The following is a 17,177-nucleotide window of genomic DNA, read 5'->3' as shown; positions in this document are numbered from 1 at the left end:
ATAGCTTTGAGTATTTCTGGATGGTAGTCAGGCTAATGTGAAGCATAACGATGAGCACATTAGTGAAACAACTGACTGTTATGCATTGTAGTATTCAGATGACAAATTCAGTCTCAACCTATTATTGTTAGGCAAGGAGTCAACAATTTACAGTTTACACAATTAGTCCCAATGTTTAAAAGGATTGCTTTCATTAAGTAATGGTTTTAGAATTATTGCTAACAAAGTAATGAATTAATTGATCAGTTATGTTGTTTATTGCATAAAATTTCAAAGTTCCTCTAAATTGAAGAAGCAATGATAAAGAATTGTTACAGTTTGGAAAATATAATAATGTAACTGTTAATTACAAAACAAAAGGATGTGACTTTCTTAACAAGAATATGAAATCTCAAGTTTTAACCATAGTGTCACAGCCTGAGTGGAGGGTTAACTCAGCTCCAGACATTCCTATAGCCAACCTTTAGTATTGGTCAATAGTGCCACTTTTCTGTTCCTTTTCCCCTACATTACAATGGTGCTCTGCTGTTCCATGGCACTCTATTTGATCATCATCCATAAACTTCACCCAAGGTAGACTTGGGGCCAGATTTTTCTGTCACAAATCAGGATGTAGCAGAGGCAGAGGCAGCAAAAAAAATGGCACCAGCGGGCTGGGTGTTGGTTTGCCGCCTCCATTCCTGACTGACAATTTTTCCGAGGTCAGGGAGAGTTGGTAGGGAGGTAGGGAGATTGGGGGCGGGAGCGGGTGGTGCAGAAGGGCGGGGAAGTGAACTCTCCTGCCTTGTTAATTGGGTGGCTTGAGGTCATTAGGGAGCTCATTAAGAGCTCGCCTTCTGACCCTGCGAGGTTTTCGTGGGGGAGGGCAGCCATCAGGAAACAGTTGCAACCTGGGAGGAACAGGGGTGGCAGTTTCGCTTCATGCAAAATAGTGAAAGTTTGGGCAAAAAAACTATTAAGCAGTAATAAATTTTACTAACCAATCTTTCCCTACCCTCTCCCAGGTCTGGGCATTCCATTTGCTCTGGCCACTTTGAAGATGAAGATCCTTTCAATTTTTTAATGTCATGCACAGATGGGAGCCACAGCAATAGCTGCTGATTCAGGCCAAAATGCGGCCCACTTCCCTGATGTCCCGCCACCATTTCCACGGCGCACTGACCACTAATTGGGTAGTAGACCTAGCTCTTGAGTCATTAAGATGCCGCCGCCATGGAAATCGTGCTTCATGGCGAGCTGGAGATGGAGATTGGTTCGCAACCCGGTATCGAACTAGTCTCCCGATTCCTGCCTCCAACAGGAAAACCTGCCCCTTTGAGTCTGTATGACACTTGAGGTGATTTTACACATTTACACATAAAGTCTAGAAGCTGTCTACAAAATCACTTTGGAGAAAGTCACCCGGCTAACTCACTCCATCACTAAATGGCTTGTGGCACACGAGAAGGTGCTTTAAGAAATGCAACAAAGCCAAATGGAGCAGTGAACTTGTGCAGCGTGAAGAGCCATCCAGTCAAGTTTCAGGAAAAATTACACTCATGAGTCTCCTGTCAATGGTCCACTCTGCCAGTGCTAACATTATCAGAAGAGTGAAAGCAAAGTTTAACTCTTCCAGAATCTTAACTTTCATCGTGCGTAAAAAGAAATCAACTTTAATCAGCATGACTTACTGTCAGGTAAACCAGGTGAGTTCACAGGTAAACGTGGCGACATGGTAACCACGTAACCATGGTGGGGGGGGGGGGGGGTTTTACAGACCCCCCCCCGCCCATTGGCGCATTTGAAGGCAGAGGGACCAGTAAAATGAAGCGGGTGACCAGCCCACCACCTTCCCTCCCATCCCCGAGCTGTCTCCCATATTACGGTGGGCAGGTAGTCAGGTGTCAGGCAGCGTGCCCACACTTAGGCCTATTGAGGCTCTTAAGTTGCCAATTAAAATCCAGAAGCAAAAAACAGTTTGGACCAGTACTCTTATTTCCCAGTTTTTACTGCTTTTTCCTTCTGGGAGGGCATATAAAGACCCTATTCTGTCTCTGCTGCCATAATACTTTGGGCATGGGAAGGCAGAAGGAAGCTGGCCTGCCCGCAACTTTAATAGCTTGTTCTAAAAGGCGGGAGGTGGGAAAGGGGGTCGGGGGGGGGGGGGGGGGGGTTACCTCCTTTGGTGCGGGGGGGGACGTCCCCTGTGCCTAATGGTGGCAAGCCCCCTACCCCGCGCAAGATGGTACCCCCACTGTGTGCCTCCCCCCAGCCTCTAAAACCCAGTCGGCCAGCCCCTCCCCGACCCCCTTCGCTAGGGTCCTAAATCTCTCCCCGACCAAAACCTTCAGCCTTACCTTGAAATTCAGCATCCCAGGGCTCCGTTGAAGTCCCAACATCAGCCATTACTGTGTTCTGACATTGCTGGGACTACTCAGCTGCTGCCCAATCAGGTTGGCTGACCCCGCTCTTAAGTGCGGGACTTCCTATGCCTGACAGGCGGAGGTCCCACTCTCACATTGTTAAGGCTGCCCCCAGCATATTACTGCTGTGGGGCAGCCTGTTTTGAGGTTGGTGAGGTGCCGACTGACTTTTCAACTGTGGGCAGGTGAGGTATATACCCCACCCCCTGTAATATTCACCCCCATTATTTCAAGCAACAGTGTCAACATTGTCACCTTACTGAATGTCTGTAACAGCTGTATGAAGCGCTTAGCAGTTGTAATTATCAGGTTGCCGTAAAGAATAAGGCCAGTATTTCTTCCTTTTATTTAAAAAATTGAAGTGATGTAATTAGCTACTTGGTTTGTAGCCTAACCCTTCAAGTATGTGGTGAAAACAACAGTCAGACTATGAAATGTTGCTTAAGTGATCAATGCCTGAAAATGTCTCTTTAACTGACCTTCAAAAGATTAACTGAAAGTCATTACTTCATTAATTTCCCAATTACTCTCAGTAATATTTGGATTTGAGGCAACATGGAAAAATGAAATCAGCACGATTGACCTGTAATCTTTCAATCACTTGCAATATTATTTCAATATCTGATTATGAACAAACATTAATTTTACTCAGTGGCAAAATTTATATCATACATTACAAGTATACTCATACAAGAAAGAGCATGGATCCCATTGCAGATTTATTTAATGCTAGTGTCATCCAGCTTTTGGACAGCTTATTGTTACTGAGCTTTATAGTAGAAAATGCATAAAATAACAAATCAAAACCTCAGCTTTCGCCTATGATGTTGCAGCAGAGTTTGTGGTGAGTGCCATTTCTTCTGTTGCAGTCTCAGAATGTAAGAGTTTGGAATAGAGGTCTTTAATCATCTTGCTTTTGGCGATGTGGATATTTCAGTGTGACAACTGTCAATTCTTTAAAGCAAACAATTGACTTTAAGCCAACAGGTTCCTGTCCCTGACAAGAGGCAACAGGAGTGACCAAAGTTTTAGGAAGAAATATGACTGAAATTTCATGGTAAATGGCCAAAAAAATCCCATAGTTTACCGGTGGCATCTTTTGCCACTTTGATCCATCAGAGTACAAAAGCAGGGTGGTCACTAATTATGCAATATTGAACAGTAACAACATGGCAACATTAGAAATTCAACATCAACCAGCAGGCTTGAGATAACAGCAACAACTAAATAAAGGACCAATGTGGTGAACTCTCGCATCCAATTTTCCAAGTATAATTGATTAATAATCACCAAGCTAACAGCACATTGTTTTGGAGAGATTTTTTAAAAAAATACACACATACAAATAAATTTTATCTGCAATCTTCTACAGACCGTCAAAATCATTTGCAATTCATACTGCTGGAAAATATTTAAAGTAATCTCCTGCAAGATCCTTTTCCGTGAAAAATAACCCTACTAAGAAGCTTTGTGCTTTTTTTAAAAAAAAAGTTATTTGGCTCTTTGGAAAAAAAAAGACACTGTACTTGCCATATTGTTGGTGCTTCAGTCCCACTGATCTCCAGGATGTCGTATCCATCTTCAAGCTGAAAATCGGAGAAGATGAGCGCGATGGTGTCACCAGGCTCTGCCAGGATGGTCCATGTGCAGTCAGCATTATTACTGTATTCCGACGGAAAGTGTGGGCTGGAAATCATTCCGCTGGTACCTCGCAATGTTCCGCCACAAGCACCTTCAGCTAGAAGATCAAGAGAACAACAGGAAAAACAGGTAAGGCACAGAGTTTCTGCTGGAAAACATCATTCAGGAATCACAGTTTCGACTCAATGCTGAAACTATTTATTTCATCACTGACAACATTTTCTCCATAAAATGTAAAAATTGCTCCACGGTTAAGCATTTTGTGTAGATTTACAGTACTCTGAAACAAAGGCAAGTACGCAGCTATTTTTATCTAACAATTATCAAACAAAATATTCATGAAAATGCATATACCACTGAAATGTTGCTGTACAACATACATAACATTAAATTCCTGAGCCAGACGATCATACAGAGGCATGTATTTTCTTCTAAGATTGATAAACTACAAATAAGTTGACATTTCAATTGGAGTAACATTACAGAAGATTCAACAGTCAGGAAGTAATACAACTATTATCTAGTCAAGTGAAAACAATCCCCTTTATTTCATTAACAAAGAATACTTGTCAGGGTTGGTGTGTATTCTATATTCTGAATTGCCTTTTAGCCTGTCTCTGCAAATTGTACAGTTTTCAAATACAATATTAGTGAATACATTTCTGGTCATCATTATTAGGTTCTCCCTTTGTTTCACTCTAGCATTGTGATTTTGAAGCAGGCAGGAAACTGACTAAATGCTGAATAAAGAAGAACTGCAATTCCAGGTAGTTTATGCACAGCAAGCTCTCACAAACAGCAATGTGATAATGATCAGATAATTTGTGTTGATGATGTTGATTGAGGATTAAATATTGACTAGGACATCAAAGAAAAGACCCCAGCTCCTCTTCGAATAGTGTCATGGGATCTTTTACGTTCACTAGAAAGGGTAAATTCAGTTTAACATCTCACCCAAAGAATGGCACTGCCGACAATGCATCTTTCCTTCAGCACTGCACTGAGAGGTCAGCAGAGGTCAAGTGCTCAAGTCTCTGGAGTGGGACTTGAGCCCACAACCTTTTGGTTCAGAGGTGAAGGTGCTATTCATTGAGACACAGAAAACACTTTCTATTAAAAAAATTACTCTTAACAAAAATCATTTTGAGATTATTGACATTTACAAACATGGGAGGAGTATGATGGGGATGTGGAGTTTTAACCCCCAAAGATGGGGGTGGCTTGGGGTCAAGCGGAAAGGCAAAAACTTTAAAATCCTCAAACGTGACTCCAAATTGTTTCCAACCTGGCTACTTCCGGTTTTAATGGAGGGGGTTCACAGTACTCCCCCTGCCACAATATCTGCACCACATTCCCAATGTCTGTCAGCTCCTCCCCTAATGTCTGATGTGAATGTCTGCCCCGACCCCCACAGTGTCTGGCTCCACCAAAATGAGCACAATACATGTAAATGTCTACAATCGAGGAAAGAAACAAATCCCAAAAATCCAGAGGAACTGAGCTAGTAAATGAGAAGCATTGGCTTACATTTGTAGCTGCTTCATACACACATGGGGTAAACCTGAGAATTACAGACATATTGCAGGCATCATTGTTTTTTTTCCTTTATCCTACCATGGGATGTGAGCATCATTGGCAAGCCCAGCACTTGTTGCCCATCCCTAATTGCCCATGAACTGAGTGGCTTGCTGGGCTATTTCAGAGGGCATTTAAGAGACAACCACATTACTATGCACGTGGAGTTGCATATAGGCCAGACCAGGTAAGGGCAGCAAATTTCCTTCCCTAAAAGACATTAGTGAATCAGATGGACTTTTACAACAATCGATGATAGTTTCATTGGGTGGGATTTTCCGGCCCCGGCATTGGCAGACATCATCATGGGTGGGACGAGAAAATTTGGAGAGCCATTAAAAGTCAACGGCTTCCCATCTTACCCGCAATGGTGCCCCGCCGGTGGCAAGGCCCGAAAATCCAGCCATAGTCACAATTACTGAGATGAGCTTTATATTCCAGATTTTATTAATTGAATTTAAATTGCACCAGCTGCCATGGTGGGATTTAAGCCCATGTCCTCTGGGCATTAGCCTGGGACTCTGGACTACTAGTTCAGTGACATTACCACAATGCCACTGTCTCCCCATTGTGACATCTAATGACCAACACACACATCAGGAAACCAGAATTATGTTCGTCTAACACTTTGAGTTTATGAGGTGGGAAAAAACATTTCATGAAATGCTTCCAATCTTCAAATAAATAACATCTGGGCCATTGTAGAAGTCGCATAGGTCGCGAAGCAATAATACTTCACATTTTACAAACATAATGGAATTGTTTTAGGAGGTAGCCAGAGAGGATCATCCACTGACTGCAATGCACTTGTATTGACAACAGTTCTGATGTAAGGTAATTTAAAGATCAGAAGAGCTTTGTGACATTGCTTTTGGTCGCAGTGGTAAAAGAGCTGGGTATTAAGCAGTGTTGAAGGCTGCAGGCTGATGAGCAAAAGGGGGAGGCTGGCCACAATAGCATTCAGGAAAATGACATGCACTGTAGCAGTTAGCCTCTCCCCATCATTTCAGGTAACTGGGTGGGGATACCTAGACAGAACAGAAAAGACAACGCCATCAGGATTGGGTCGAACAGGGCAAAGAGACAACCTCAATGTAGGTTAAGTGGGATGGGTCCTCAGAATAGCAAATGGAATGAGATTCAGGTGGGGAATAATGGAGAGCAGATCAAGACCAAACTGCATGGGAGTGTAAAAATAAAGGGAAGAACTCTAAAAATCACAATATATTTTGAAAAGAATGCTTTATGCATTCGATGCTAACTGATTACAGCCATGGTTAACATATACCACTGGTGGATTAAATTAGTTCACGCAAACCATGTTACACTTAATGATGCTATTCGCCAGAGTCCTGCAGATACATCAACATAGATACTGATACACAGATCCGAAGCATGTGAGATTAAATAAGTTGTAGTATCACTGTGAAAGTAATCTTTTGTACAGATCCATAATTATTGAACCACAGCAAACATGAGCTTGATGCAGCATGCTGCCTTCATGAGTGAAGTTTTGTGGCAGAGAGCCATTCACTTGCTTTTCTTAGACCTGTTTCAGACGAGTCTGAGACCAATAATTCTGTGTCATGTCCTGCACTGAAGCCTAACTATGCTGCACACAAATTCAGGACATTTATTTATGGATATTCAATGCAATAAGTTTCAATTAGGTAGACATGTAAAATGTACAAAGTAGCAAATAACTCGATACACGTCTTCATTTCCTTGGCAGAGTTCAGACACCTCAGCATAAAGATATCATTGGCCATGAGCATTTCCTGTGATTTTATTTTGAGTGCACGGGTGATTTCTATAAGGTCGTGACCCTTGATTTTTTTGCACAGCTGTACATGGGGTAATTTAAAGGGGCTGGCTTGTCGTTTGCTGCATAGCCGTGCAGCTTAGAGGGAGCATAGTTGATCATATGTGCACGATGTTAACATGGAAAACCACCCTTTTATTTTAAATGGAAGGCCACTTAGCCAAGCGTCTGTTGTTGGGAAAGTGATGGAATTTATTATTAAGGAAGTCTTAACAATGCCCTTAGAAAAGCATAGTATAATTAAAGCAAGTCACCGTAGTTTTACCAAAGGGAAATCCTGTTTGGCAAATTTATTAGAGTTTTTTTGAGGATGTAACAAGTACGGTAGATAAAGGGGAGCCAGTAGGTGTAAAAGACATGGATTTCCAAAAGGCATTCAATAATGTGCTGCACAAAAGGTTAATAGGTAAAATAAGGGCTCAGAGTTGGGTGTAATATATTATCATGGATAAAGGATTGGTTAACGAATAGGAAACAGAGAGTGGGCATGAATGGGGCTTTTTCAAGTTAGCAGGCAGTGAATGGTGGAGTGCCACAAGGATCAGTGCTGGAGCTTCAGCCACTGTATTTACAATCTACATTAATAACTTAGATGAAGAGACAGAGAGTAATGTATCTAAGTTTGCCAATGATACCAAACTAGGTGGAATGGTACGCTGTGAGAACGACACAGAGAGGCTGCAAAGGGATTATAGGCAGGTTCGGTGAGTGGCCAACAAGACGACAGACAGGGTATAAAAAAGGGAAATGTGAAGTTATTCACTTTGGTCGTAAGAATAAAAAAGCAGAATATATTTTAAAAGGGTGAGGAATTTGTAAGTCTGGTGTTCAAAGAGACTTGGGTGTGCTGGTACAAGGAATACAGAAAGTTAGCATGCAGGTGCAACAAGTAATTAGGAAGGCAAAAGGCATGTTGGCTTTTATCACAAGGGATTTAGATACAAGAATGAAGAAGTCTTGCTACAGTTGTACAGTGTTTTGGTGAGATTGCATCTAGAATACTGTGTGCAGTTTTGGTCTCCACATTGAAGAAAGGATGAACTTGCATTAGAGGTGGTAGAGTGAAGGTTCACTAACTTGATCCCTGGGATGAGGGGGTTCTCCTATAATGTGGGACTCAGTAAATTGTGCTTATATTCTCTGGAGTTTAGAAGAATGTGAGGTGATATCATTGAAACCTACAAAATTCTGAAGGGGCTTGATAGGCTGCATGCTGAAAGATTGTTGCCATTGGTCAGGAAATCTAAAACAGAGCAGCACAGTCTCAAGATATGAGGCCAATCATTTAGGACTGAGATGAGGGGAAATTCTTTCACTCAAAGGGTTGTGAATCTTTGGAATTCTCTACCCCAGAGGGTTGTGGATGCTCCATCATTTAATATATTTAAGGCTTAAGGATAGACAGATTTTTGGTCTCTCAGGGAATTAAGGGATATGGGGAGTGGGCAGGAAAATGGAGTTGAAGCCCAAGATGAAAAGGCTTGATGGGCTGTGTGGGCTACTCCTGCTCTTATTCCTTGTGTTCTTATGGAAGCATGTCACATGGATGTGTTAGACATTTTCCTATGATGAAATAGTCAATAGCTTTATTTGGTTGTTAATCTTAACTTTTCACTTTTTTGAAAACAATATACAAGGGAAAGCTTGACATTATTATATTACTACCTTAGCATTCCACCACTGAAAATAGAATCAGCACTACAGTTATAATAAATATCGTACTGTCTCCTGCTCAAAGACATCTTTTCTTTGGACTCTGAAATGATATAATTAACTCCCTCAGTAATGGACATTGTGTAATCTTGCTATTTTCACTCCTGCTGCCATATTTGCTTCATTTTGTGACCACTTTTTTGTGTACTCTTCAACAACTATGCACAATATTCATGCACACTTTTGTTCCTTTTTTAACTCATGCTGTTCCCTGCCACCCAGCCGCACAGATATATTGAGTCTCTGATGATAGCTTCAAGATTACCAGTACTGAGACTAGCTTTCAATTCCAGATTTTTTTTTTAATTGAGTGAATTTAAATTCCACCAGCTGCCATGGTGTGGTTTAAACTGTGTCCCCAGAATATTAGCTTTGGCTTCTGGATTATTAGTCCAGTGACATTACCATTACACCACCATCTCCCCAGGCATTTAATAAAGTTACTATGAGCTATTTTTCTGGGCAAATATTTAGGAGTTAGTGTATTGAGTTAAGCAAAGATTGTCATTTAGGAAGCAATGTTTCTTCTAATAAAATCAAATTCTCACAGGTGAGATTTCAGGAGCTCAATAAATTTTACAAAATAGGTATGTATAATAGTCATATTAATGCAACGACCATGCATTCACACCTGGGGCAGAATTTTCTGTTTGTCGGGCTGGTGGACCTGACCCAATCGCGGGCGGGCGCGGAACCGATCTCCACCAGCAAAGCAGGCCGCACCACCATTTTACATGGGCGGGCCAATTAAGACCAGCCCAGCGTGACGTCCCGCAGGAAGCGCTATGCGTTCCCTGTGCGGGCAGGGGTGGGGTGGGGGGAGAAATTCCTAAAATCGTGCATGCACACGAAAGAGCGCACATCTCCCTGAGGCTAAGTGCAGCCTCAGGGAGATCACCCTGACTTTTAAAAATATTAAAAATAGAGAAAAGAAAAATCCTTTATATGTCCCCCTCATGTGACAATGTCACATGAGTTGGGACATGTTCATAATTTACAGAACAACTTTATTACAATTTTTAAAACCCTACATAAAACCTCATCCCACCGGTGGATGAGGTTTCATGTTTTTTCTATTGTCCGCTGGGGCTCCTGGCCTGCCCACCAACCTTAAGATTGGACGGGCAGGTCCTTTAATTGGTTAATTGATCCTGTTAATGGCCTCAATTGGCCATTGACAGGTCGGTGGGCCCGCAGCTGATTTTGCTGCGCCCCCGCCTTCCTGAAAATTTAAATGGGGCAGGGTGACGTCGGGGGTTCCGCTCGACATCATTCCGCATCATTTTATGCGTCGGCGAGCGGGCCCCATCCCCGCTCACTGACGGCAAAATTCTGCCCCTGAAATCTATGGCAACAGGTTTTAGATGGGGAAGCAATTTTGACCTGAGTCTCTGATTTCAGCGTGTTAAAGTTTACTCAAAGACAGGCTTGATTGTTAATCACAAACTTTAGAAGTAAATGCAGAATTTAAAGTGAGAAACATTCCCTACTTAAAGCTTGTTACATCTCTTTTTCTGGTAATGATGAAAGGTCATCAACTTAACTTGGTTGCTCCCTCTACAGATGCTGTCTGACATGCTGAGTATTTCCAGAATGTTCTCTTTTTATTGCAGATTTCCAGCATCTGCTGTGTCTTGCTGTTGCTACATCATGGAAGACTGAATTCTTGAGATTAGCTTTCATTGTGGCATTTATGTGACCCTGCCACGATTACCATCAGTACTAAAATTTATCTTTTGTTTCGGAAAAAAAATGCTTCAAGGGTTAAGAACAAGAACTGGCAGGCAAATAGAATAGCATCTAAAGCCACTCTTCAGATGTTGGCATCTCTGAAGTCTTAGTAAGAGAAAAACAAAAAGCTAAAGCTACTGCGGATGCTGGAAATCCAAAACAAAAACAGAATTACCTGGAAAAACTCAGCAGGTCTGGCAGCATCGGCGGAGAAGAAATCAGTTAACGTTTCGAGCCTTCATGGCCCTTCGGCAGAACTGAAGCATAGTTAGAAGAAGGGAGAAATATAAATTGGTTTAAGGTGGGTGGGGGGGGGGGGTGGGGGGGGTGTGGTGGTGGGGGTAGAGAGAGACATTGAGGGTGTGATGATTGTGGAGATGAGCAGATAATCAAAAGATGTCACAGACAAAAGGGTCAAAGAGGTGTTTTGTCTGAGAAAAGTGCTAATTAAGAATGGAAGACAGGATATTCAAAGTACAGCTCTAGTGGGGGTGGGGTGGAAAGGCTAACAAGGTTTTAGTTTTAGATTTAAAAATAATGGAAATAGGTGGGGAAAGAAGAATCTATATAAATTATTGAAAAAAAAGCAGGAGTGAGGGGGAGGGGGGGAAGAAACGGTGTGGGGATGTGGGGAGGGGGAGTTTAAGATCTAAAGTTGTTGAATTCAATATTCAGCCCGGAAGGCTGTAAAGTGCCTAGTCGGAAGATGAGGTGCTGTTCCTCCAGTTTGCGTTGGGCTTTACTGGAACAATGCAGCAAGCCAAGGACAGACATATGGGCAAGAGAACAGGGTGGAGTGTTAAAATGGCAAGCGACAGGGAGGTTTGGGTCTTTCTTGCGGACAGACCGCAGGTGTTCCGCAAAACGGTCGCCCAGTTTGCGTTTGGTCTCTCCAATGTAGAGGAGACCGCATTGGGAGCAACGAATGCAGTAGACTAAGTTAGGGGAAATGCAAGTAAAATGCTGCTTCACTTGAAAGGAGTGTTTGGGCTCTTGGACGGTGAGGAGAGAGGAAGTGAAGGGGCAGGTGTTGCATCTTCTGCGTGGGCATGGGGAGGTGCCATAAGTGGGGGTTGAGGAGTAGGGGGTGATGGAGGAGTGGACCAGGGTGTCCCGGAGGGAACGATCCCTACGGAATGCCGTCGGGGGGGGTGAAGGGAAGATGTGTTTGGTGGTGGCATCATGCTGGAGTTGGCGGAAATGGCGGAGGATGATCCTTTGAATGCGGAGGCTGGTGGGGTGATAAGTGAGGACAAGGGGGACCCTATCATGTTTCTGGGAAGGAGGAGAAGGCGTGAGGGAGGATGCGCGGGATATGGGCCGGACACGGTTGAGAGCCCTGTCAACGACCGTGGATGGAAAACCTCGGTTAAGGAAGAAGGAGGACATGTCAGAGGAGCTGTTTTTGAAGGTAGCGTCATCAGAACAGATGCGACGGAGGCGAAGGAACTGAGAGAATGGGATGGAGTCTTTACAAGAAGCGGGGTGTGAGGAGCTGTAGTCGAGGTAGCTGTGGGAGTCGGTAGGCTTGTAATGGATATTGGTGGACAGTCTATCATCAGAAATTGAGACAGAGAGGTCAAGGAAGGGAAGAGAAGTGTCAGAGATGGACCATGTGAAGATGATGGAGGGGTGGAGATTGGAAGCAAAATTAATAAATTTTTCCAGGTCCCAACGAGAGCATGAAGCAGCACCGAAGTAATCATCGATGTACCGGAGAAAGAGTTGTGGGAGGGGGCCGGAGTAGGACTCTCTCTCCCGCCACCACCCCCCCCCACCCCCACCTCCCCCCCACCCACCTTAAACCAATTTATATTTCTCCCTTCTTCTAACTATGCTTCAGTTCTGCCGAAGGGCCATGAAGGCTCGAAACGTTAACTGATTTCTTCTCCGCCGATGCTGCCAGACCTGCTGAGTTTTTCCAGGTAATTCTGTTTTTGTTTTAGTAAGAGAAGTTGAACAAATTGTTCTCAGTCTACTGTGGATCTCTGTTCATGAAGATAAAGAGGGATACTGACCATTGCAGATATCAGTTGAAATTTTGTTTGTTAAGTAGCTGTCAAATTCTAAATGATGAATACTTAAGATATTTGAACACTGTTAGAAATGCTGATTTTTGGAAGAGACTTTAAACCTAAGTACCATCTGATCTCTCAGGTGCAAGTGAAAGATTGCTTGGCACAATTTTGAAGAAGAGCTGTGGAGTTGGGTCCAGTTTTCTGGACAATAATTATCCCTGAACTAACATCACTGCAATAACTGATCTGTACATTATCACATTGCTGTTTGTGGAGCTTGCTGTATGCAACTTGGTTGTCATGGTTCTTACAGTAAAATAGCGATAACATCTCAAATATACTTCATTGGTCGTAAAGTGCTTTAGGATGTGTCGAAATTCTAAAAGGTGCTAAAAAAGTGCAAGTCTTTGTTTTTAACAATAATTACACGTTACTGCCATACAACCAATGCACTGAGGAAATTATTTTTTTAAAAACTCATATTCTTGTGAGTACACTTCACTGATAAAAAGCCATTAACAACCCCCAAAAGTTTTTTGGTTTGCTGATGATAGCATTTAACATTTAAACATATACATAATTACAGAGCACTTTAGTCACTGAACTAATTTGTTTGAAAAATTAAAAACTCATTAAGTTGTCTGTGGTGAGTAGTAACATTCATATTTAGGCTTGAAACAAATAATTAAAATCGCTTCAGTGAATACAGAAATATAGGATAGGGAGTTGCTTATGGGCATTTCTTTTCATTTTTCGATTACTTTCTTGTTTTTAATTTTCTTTTTAATTTCTTTAAGCCAGTACAAGAACTATTAAGATAAAACAAAAGTTCCAAGCAATAGCAATTGATCATTCATTGACGTGCTTGTATTCCTCTAGTCGGAGTGAACCAATACAGAGCTGATAGAAAATCTGCAACAAAGCAGGAACCCTTAGATAACTCCAGAGTGAAAGGTGCAGACTATTGTCTTGTTGCTAGAAACAAATGTGCATATTCACTTTGTTACCTGATGTCCCCAATACCATTTTCTGGCTATTCTTTATATTTTCACTCTGGGAGACAGTGCCATTGAAAAATGTTGTGCCATATTGGTTCAAGAACAGACCAGGATTTTTTGGATGACTGACCAGCGAAGTCTGCTAGTTGCTGCATCTTTCCATGGTGAAGGGGTCCTAGCAATTTTGAGAGCTTGAGCTAATTTAAATTTGGCAGGTGAACTGTGAGGCAGAAAATAGGCATCTTGGTGTAGATTGCGGCCTCAAGATTGGACTGGGGTTGCCTCCATCAAGATACGTTTCAAGGATATCACGATGAAGGATGGTGGGGGTAATGTGATAGCAGGGTCCAGGTTATTTGTGCAGGCCCCAAAGGAGTAATCCAGGATCAGTTATCAAGCCTATCCCAACAAAGATTCTCCAGTGGCCACCAATGAAAACTAAAACATACATCCCCCTGTGGAGCCAAGAAAAGCAGGAATGCTTCCCATCTCTACTTGCGTTGCATTTGACTTCCCACCCTCTAGCCCATTCCAATCAGATTAATGCCCACTTTTCTGGCAAGCTTTCTGGAAACATGCAAAAGTTGTCTGCATCTCACCAGTCTAATTTAAATGAAGCCTGAAGCTGACCAAGCCTCAAGCCTGTCATTTCCACTGTTCCTTGCAGACAGTTCATGCCTCAATTTCTAAACCTATAGCAGCGTCAGTGAGAAGCAAAGCCACTTCCCACCAACAAAACAGACCTTTGTAGTGTGAATGCATCCTTATGCTTGGCTGGTTGTATTGATTTAATTGTCATATTCATTTTTAAGCTACATAAATCTACAATAGTAGCTCCTGAATTAACACCTTGCAAAAAAATCTCTGAAATTCTGACTTGCTAATTTTAATAAGGAGGCAATTTTCTTTGCCATTCACTCTCCAGCACAATGCCTCACTTAGGTCAGGGGATTAGCCGGAGAGGTCAGCGCAGCCGGTTCATGGCATTCCTGATTTTCCAGTAATGACGTTAATGACTTGAAAATCAATAGAACTGCAAATTGGATATGCTGACCTCTCGGTCCATTTCACCCATCCAGATTTTAGGTTAGTGAGGCGCTAGGCAGAATCTTCTCACCCCTGCGGAGACAGGTTTGGTGCTGGGACCCGAAGCAAACTTAGGAAATCTCACACTGTGGTGGCTCCCATGCTTTCCCATTCCTGAGCTATTTTGCCAGAGCTGGGCTCTGTCTGGTTCCAGCTACCTGCCTGGCAGTGGCAGATAGCTAATTAAGATCAATTACATGCCCATGTGGAGGAAAACTGACGTTGCCAGAATTTTCCTGAGATTAGACGGGCCAGTGGTTGAGGCCAAAGGCGTGTAGGTGCCTGGAGGTGGCCTCTTGGCAGCAGGCCAGTGAGGCTTCCTTTAATTCCCCATCCAGAGATGCAGGTACCAAAAGGCCACAGCTGTGGCCGCAGACCATCCTGGCAACTGAGTCCATACTTACTTTCAACAATTTAAGAAATCTTCAGAGGTCACCTCTATCTTGGGGCACCTTCCCAGTCTCCAACCTACATTCGCAGCGCGCAGTGACCTGGTAGAGCAGCTAGCCTCCCATAGCCAAAGGAACTCCAATTGGAGTCCGCCAGCTGTCCCAAATTGGACAGGGCTCCCAGAGCCCTGTTAATTGACTGCACAGGCAGACAGGAATCAGACATCAACAAGGACAGGGTTAACCTATGCTTCCAAAGCCTGAGAATCTTCTAAGAGGAGAAGATTCTGGCCTCTGTGTCAGGAGCAGAGCCTTGCAAAAATACACTAAGTTCTCTGATTACAATATAATTCTAAATCTGCCACTGCTTGTTGCAACTTACCATGTCATGTGGTTCTCCCAACCCCACCATTGACCATTTCAGACATGAATCAATTTATCAGGCAGGAATAAAAGTAGAGGTTTGGTACACCAGCTATGCTAGCATTTCTGTGGACTCCTCAGGATTCTCTGCGTTGTGGCTACTTTTTTGGCATGGCTAATAGTGAGGAGGCAGCCTCAATATTGATGTTAGAGAAGATGCAATGAATCTTCAGAAATTGCGTTGAAGAAAATCCATCTCTAAGGCCATATTCAAGTGTACTCGTTAACCATGTGTGGACCTTGACCACTGTCCCTTGTTTTTCAAATTATATTTTTGACTTTATGATTTTTTTCCAACAAGACTGCTTGATTTGGTGTTAAGGAGTTAAAAACTGTATTTCATAAATTTATCACCTTCTCGGATTTGACAAATCTATTCTTAATTAAAGATTACTTGTGGAGAGAATAGGTTTTGTTGCTTGAATGATCAAATTATTACTCATATTTGCCAAAGTATAGACTTCTGGGCAACTACAGGAAGATTCTCAAGCACTTTATCTGTAACCCAAAGCAGCTTCTCTGACCTATGTGATGTTGAAGCCATAAAAAATGGGGGCAATTTTTATTTTTAGGGGTGATAGTGTGAAATGAATACTGTCAATTCAGCTGCCCTTTATACCACTCTTCTATGTAACTTGAGTTTTCCCTGCAGCCATTTGTGTCCATGTTTTGGCTGCTGCCTCAGACCTGAGCCTATCACTTATTCCCACTTTCCCCCTGGCTCTTTTCAAAAATTATTTTCTCTTTAACCTCCCTAGACTTTTTGCGCTCCTGTCATTGTTGCCTTCTTTCATTTCTCCCCTCTTCAGTGCTCTGCCCTCCAAAATTTCTACCCTAACTCTACAGCACTCTGCAACCTTTCTACTCTCCTACTACCATCACAGACTTACCTCCCTCTCCGCCTCTCGGCATTCTCCAAAGAGCCCATCAAGGCACTAGGTGCTCCCTCCTTATGAGCAGCAAACCCACTTCCTCGTATCACCCTCTTCCTACATCCCCTCTCAACATCACTCCCTTCTGAGTCTACCCTGGAACAAAAACTCTTCCAATTCACTAAAATTGCACTTTCACGATCTTAAGTCCCTAGTCTGTGGCACTCCATTCACCACAATATTTCTGCAGCTACTAACCTACTGAACCACAACCTCATTGCCACCTTTGATTCCCTCGTCCTGATTAAAACTGTCACTCTCTCCTGCCCTGGTCATTCTCCCAGTATGGCCTTTATTTCTGCTCCCTTAATTCCAAAGGGCCCAGACTTGAATGGATATGGCAGACAAGTAGTTTAGTCAATCACTGCCAGATCTGGCACGATCACATAAAGCATTATTAGTTCCTGCTATTGCCTGCCAAAACTGCTTATTCCAGGATCATCCTGG

The 17,177-nt window shown here is 42.8% G+C and overlaps 1 protein-coding gene across 1 annotated transcript in view; it reads right to left on the bottom strand.

The window, feature by feature from the left end:
* LOC144680673 (CUB and sushi domain-containing protein 1-like) overlaps window positions 1-17,177 on the bottom strand; it is a 2,611,816-nt gene that overhangs the window by 1,458,428 nt on the left and 1,136,211 nt on the right. The window contains exon 5 of the mRNA XM_078541910.1: window positions 3,933-4,140. Within this exon, the coding sequence (XP_078398036.1) occupies window positions 3,933-4,140 (208 nt within the window). The remainder of the gene's footprint in view (window positions 1-3,932; window positions 4,141-17,177) is intronic.

This window comes from Cetorhinus maximus, chromosome 5, assembly GCF_964194155.1.
Source record: "Cetorhinus maximus chromosome 5, sCetMax3.hap1.1, whole genome shotgun sequence".
Classification (NCBI taxonomy): domain Eukaryota; kingdom Metazoa; phylum Chordata; class Chondrichthyes; order Lamniformes; family Cetorhinidae; genus Cetorhinus; species Cetorhinus maximus.
The sequence above is the reverse complement of the archived record's forward strand: the minus strand, read 5'-3'. Positions and strand labels throughout refer to the sequence as shown.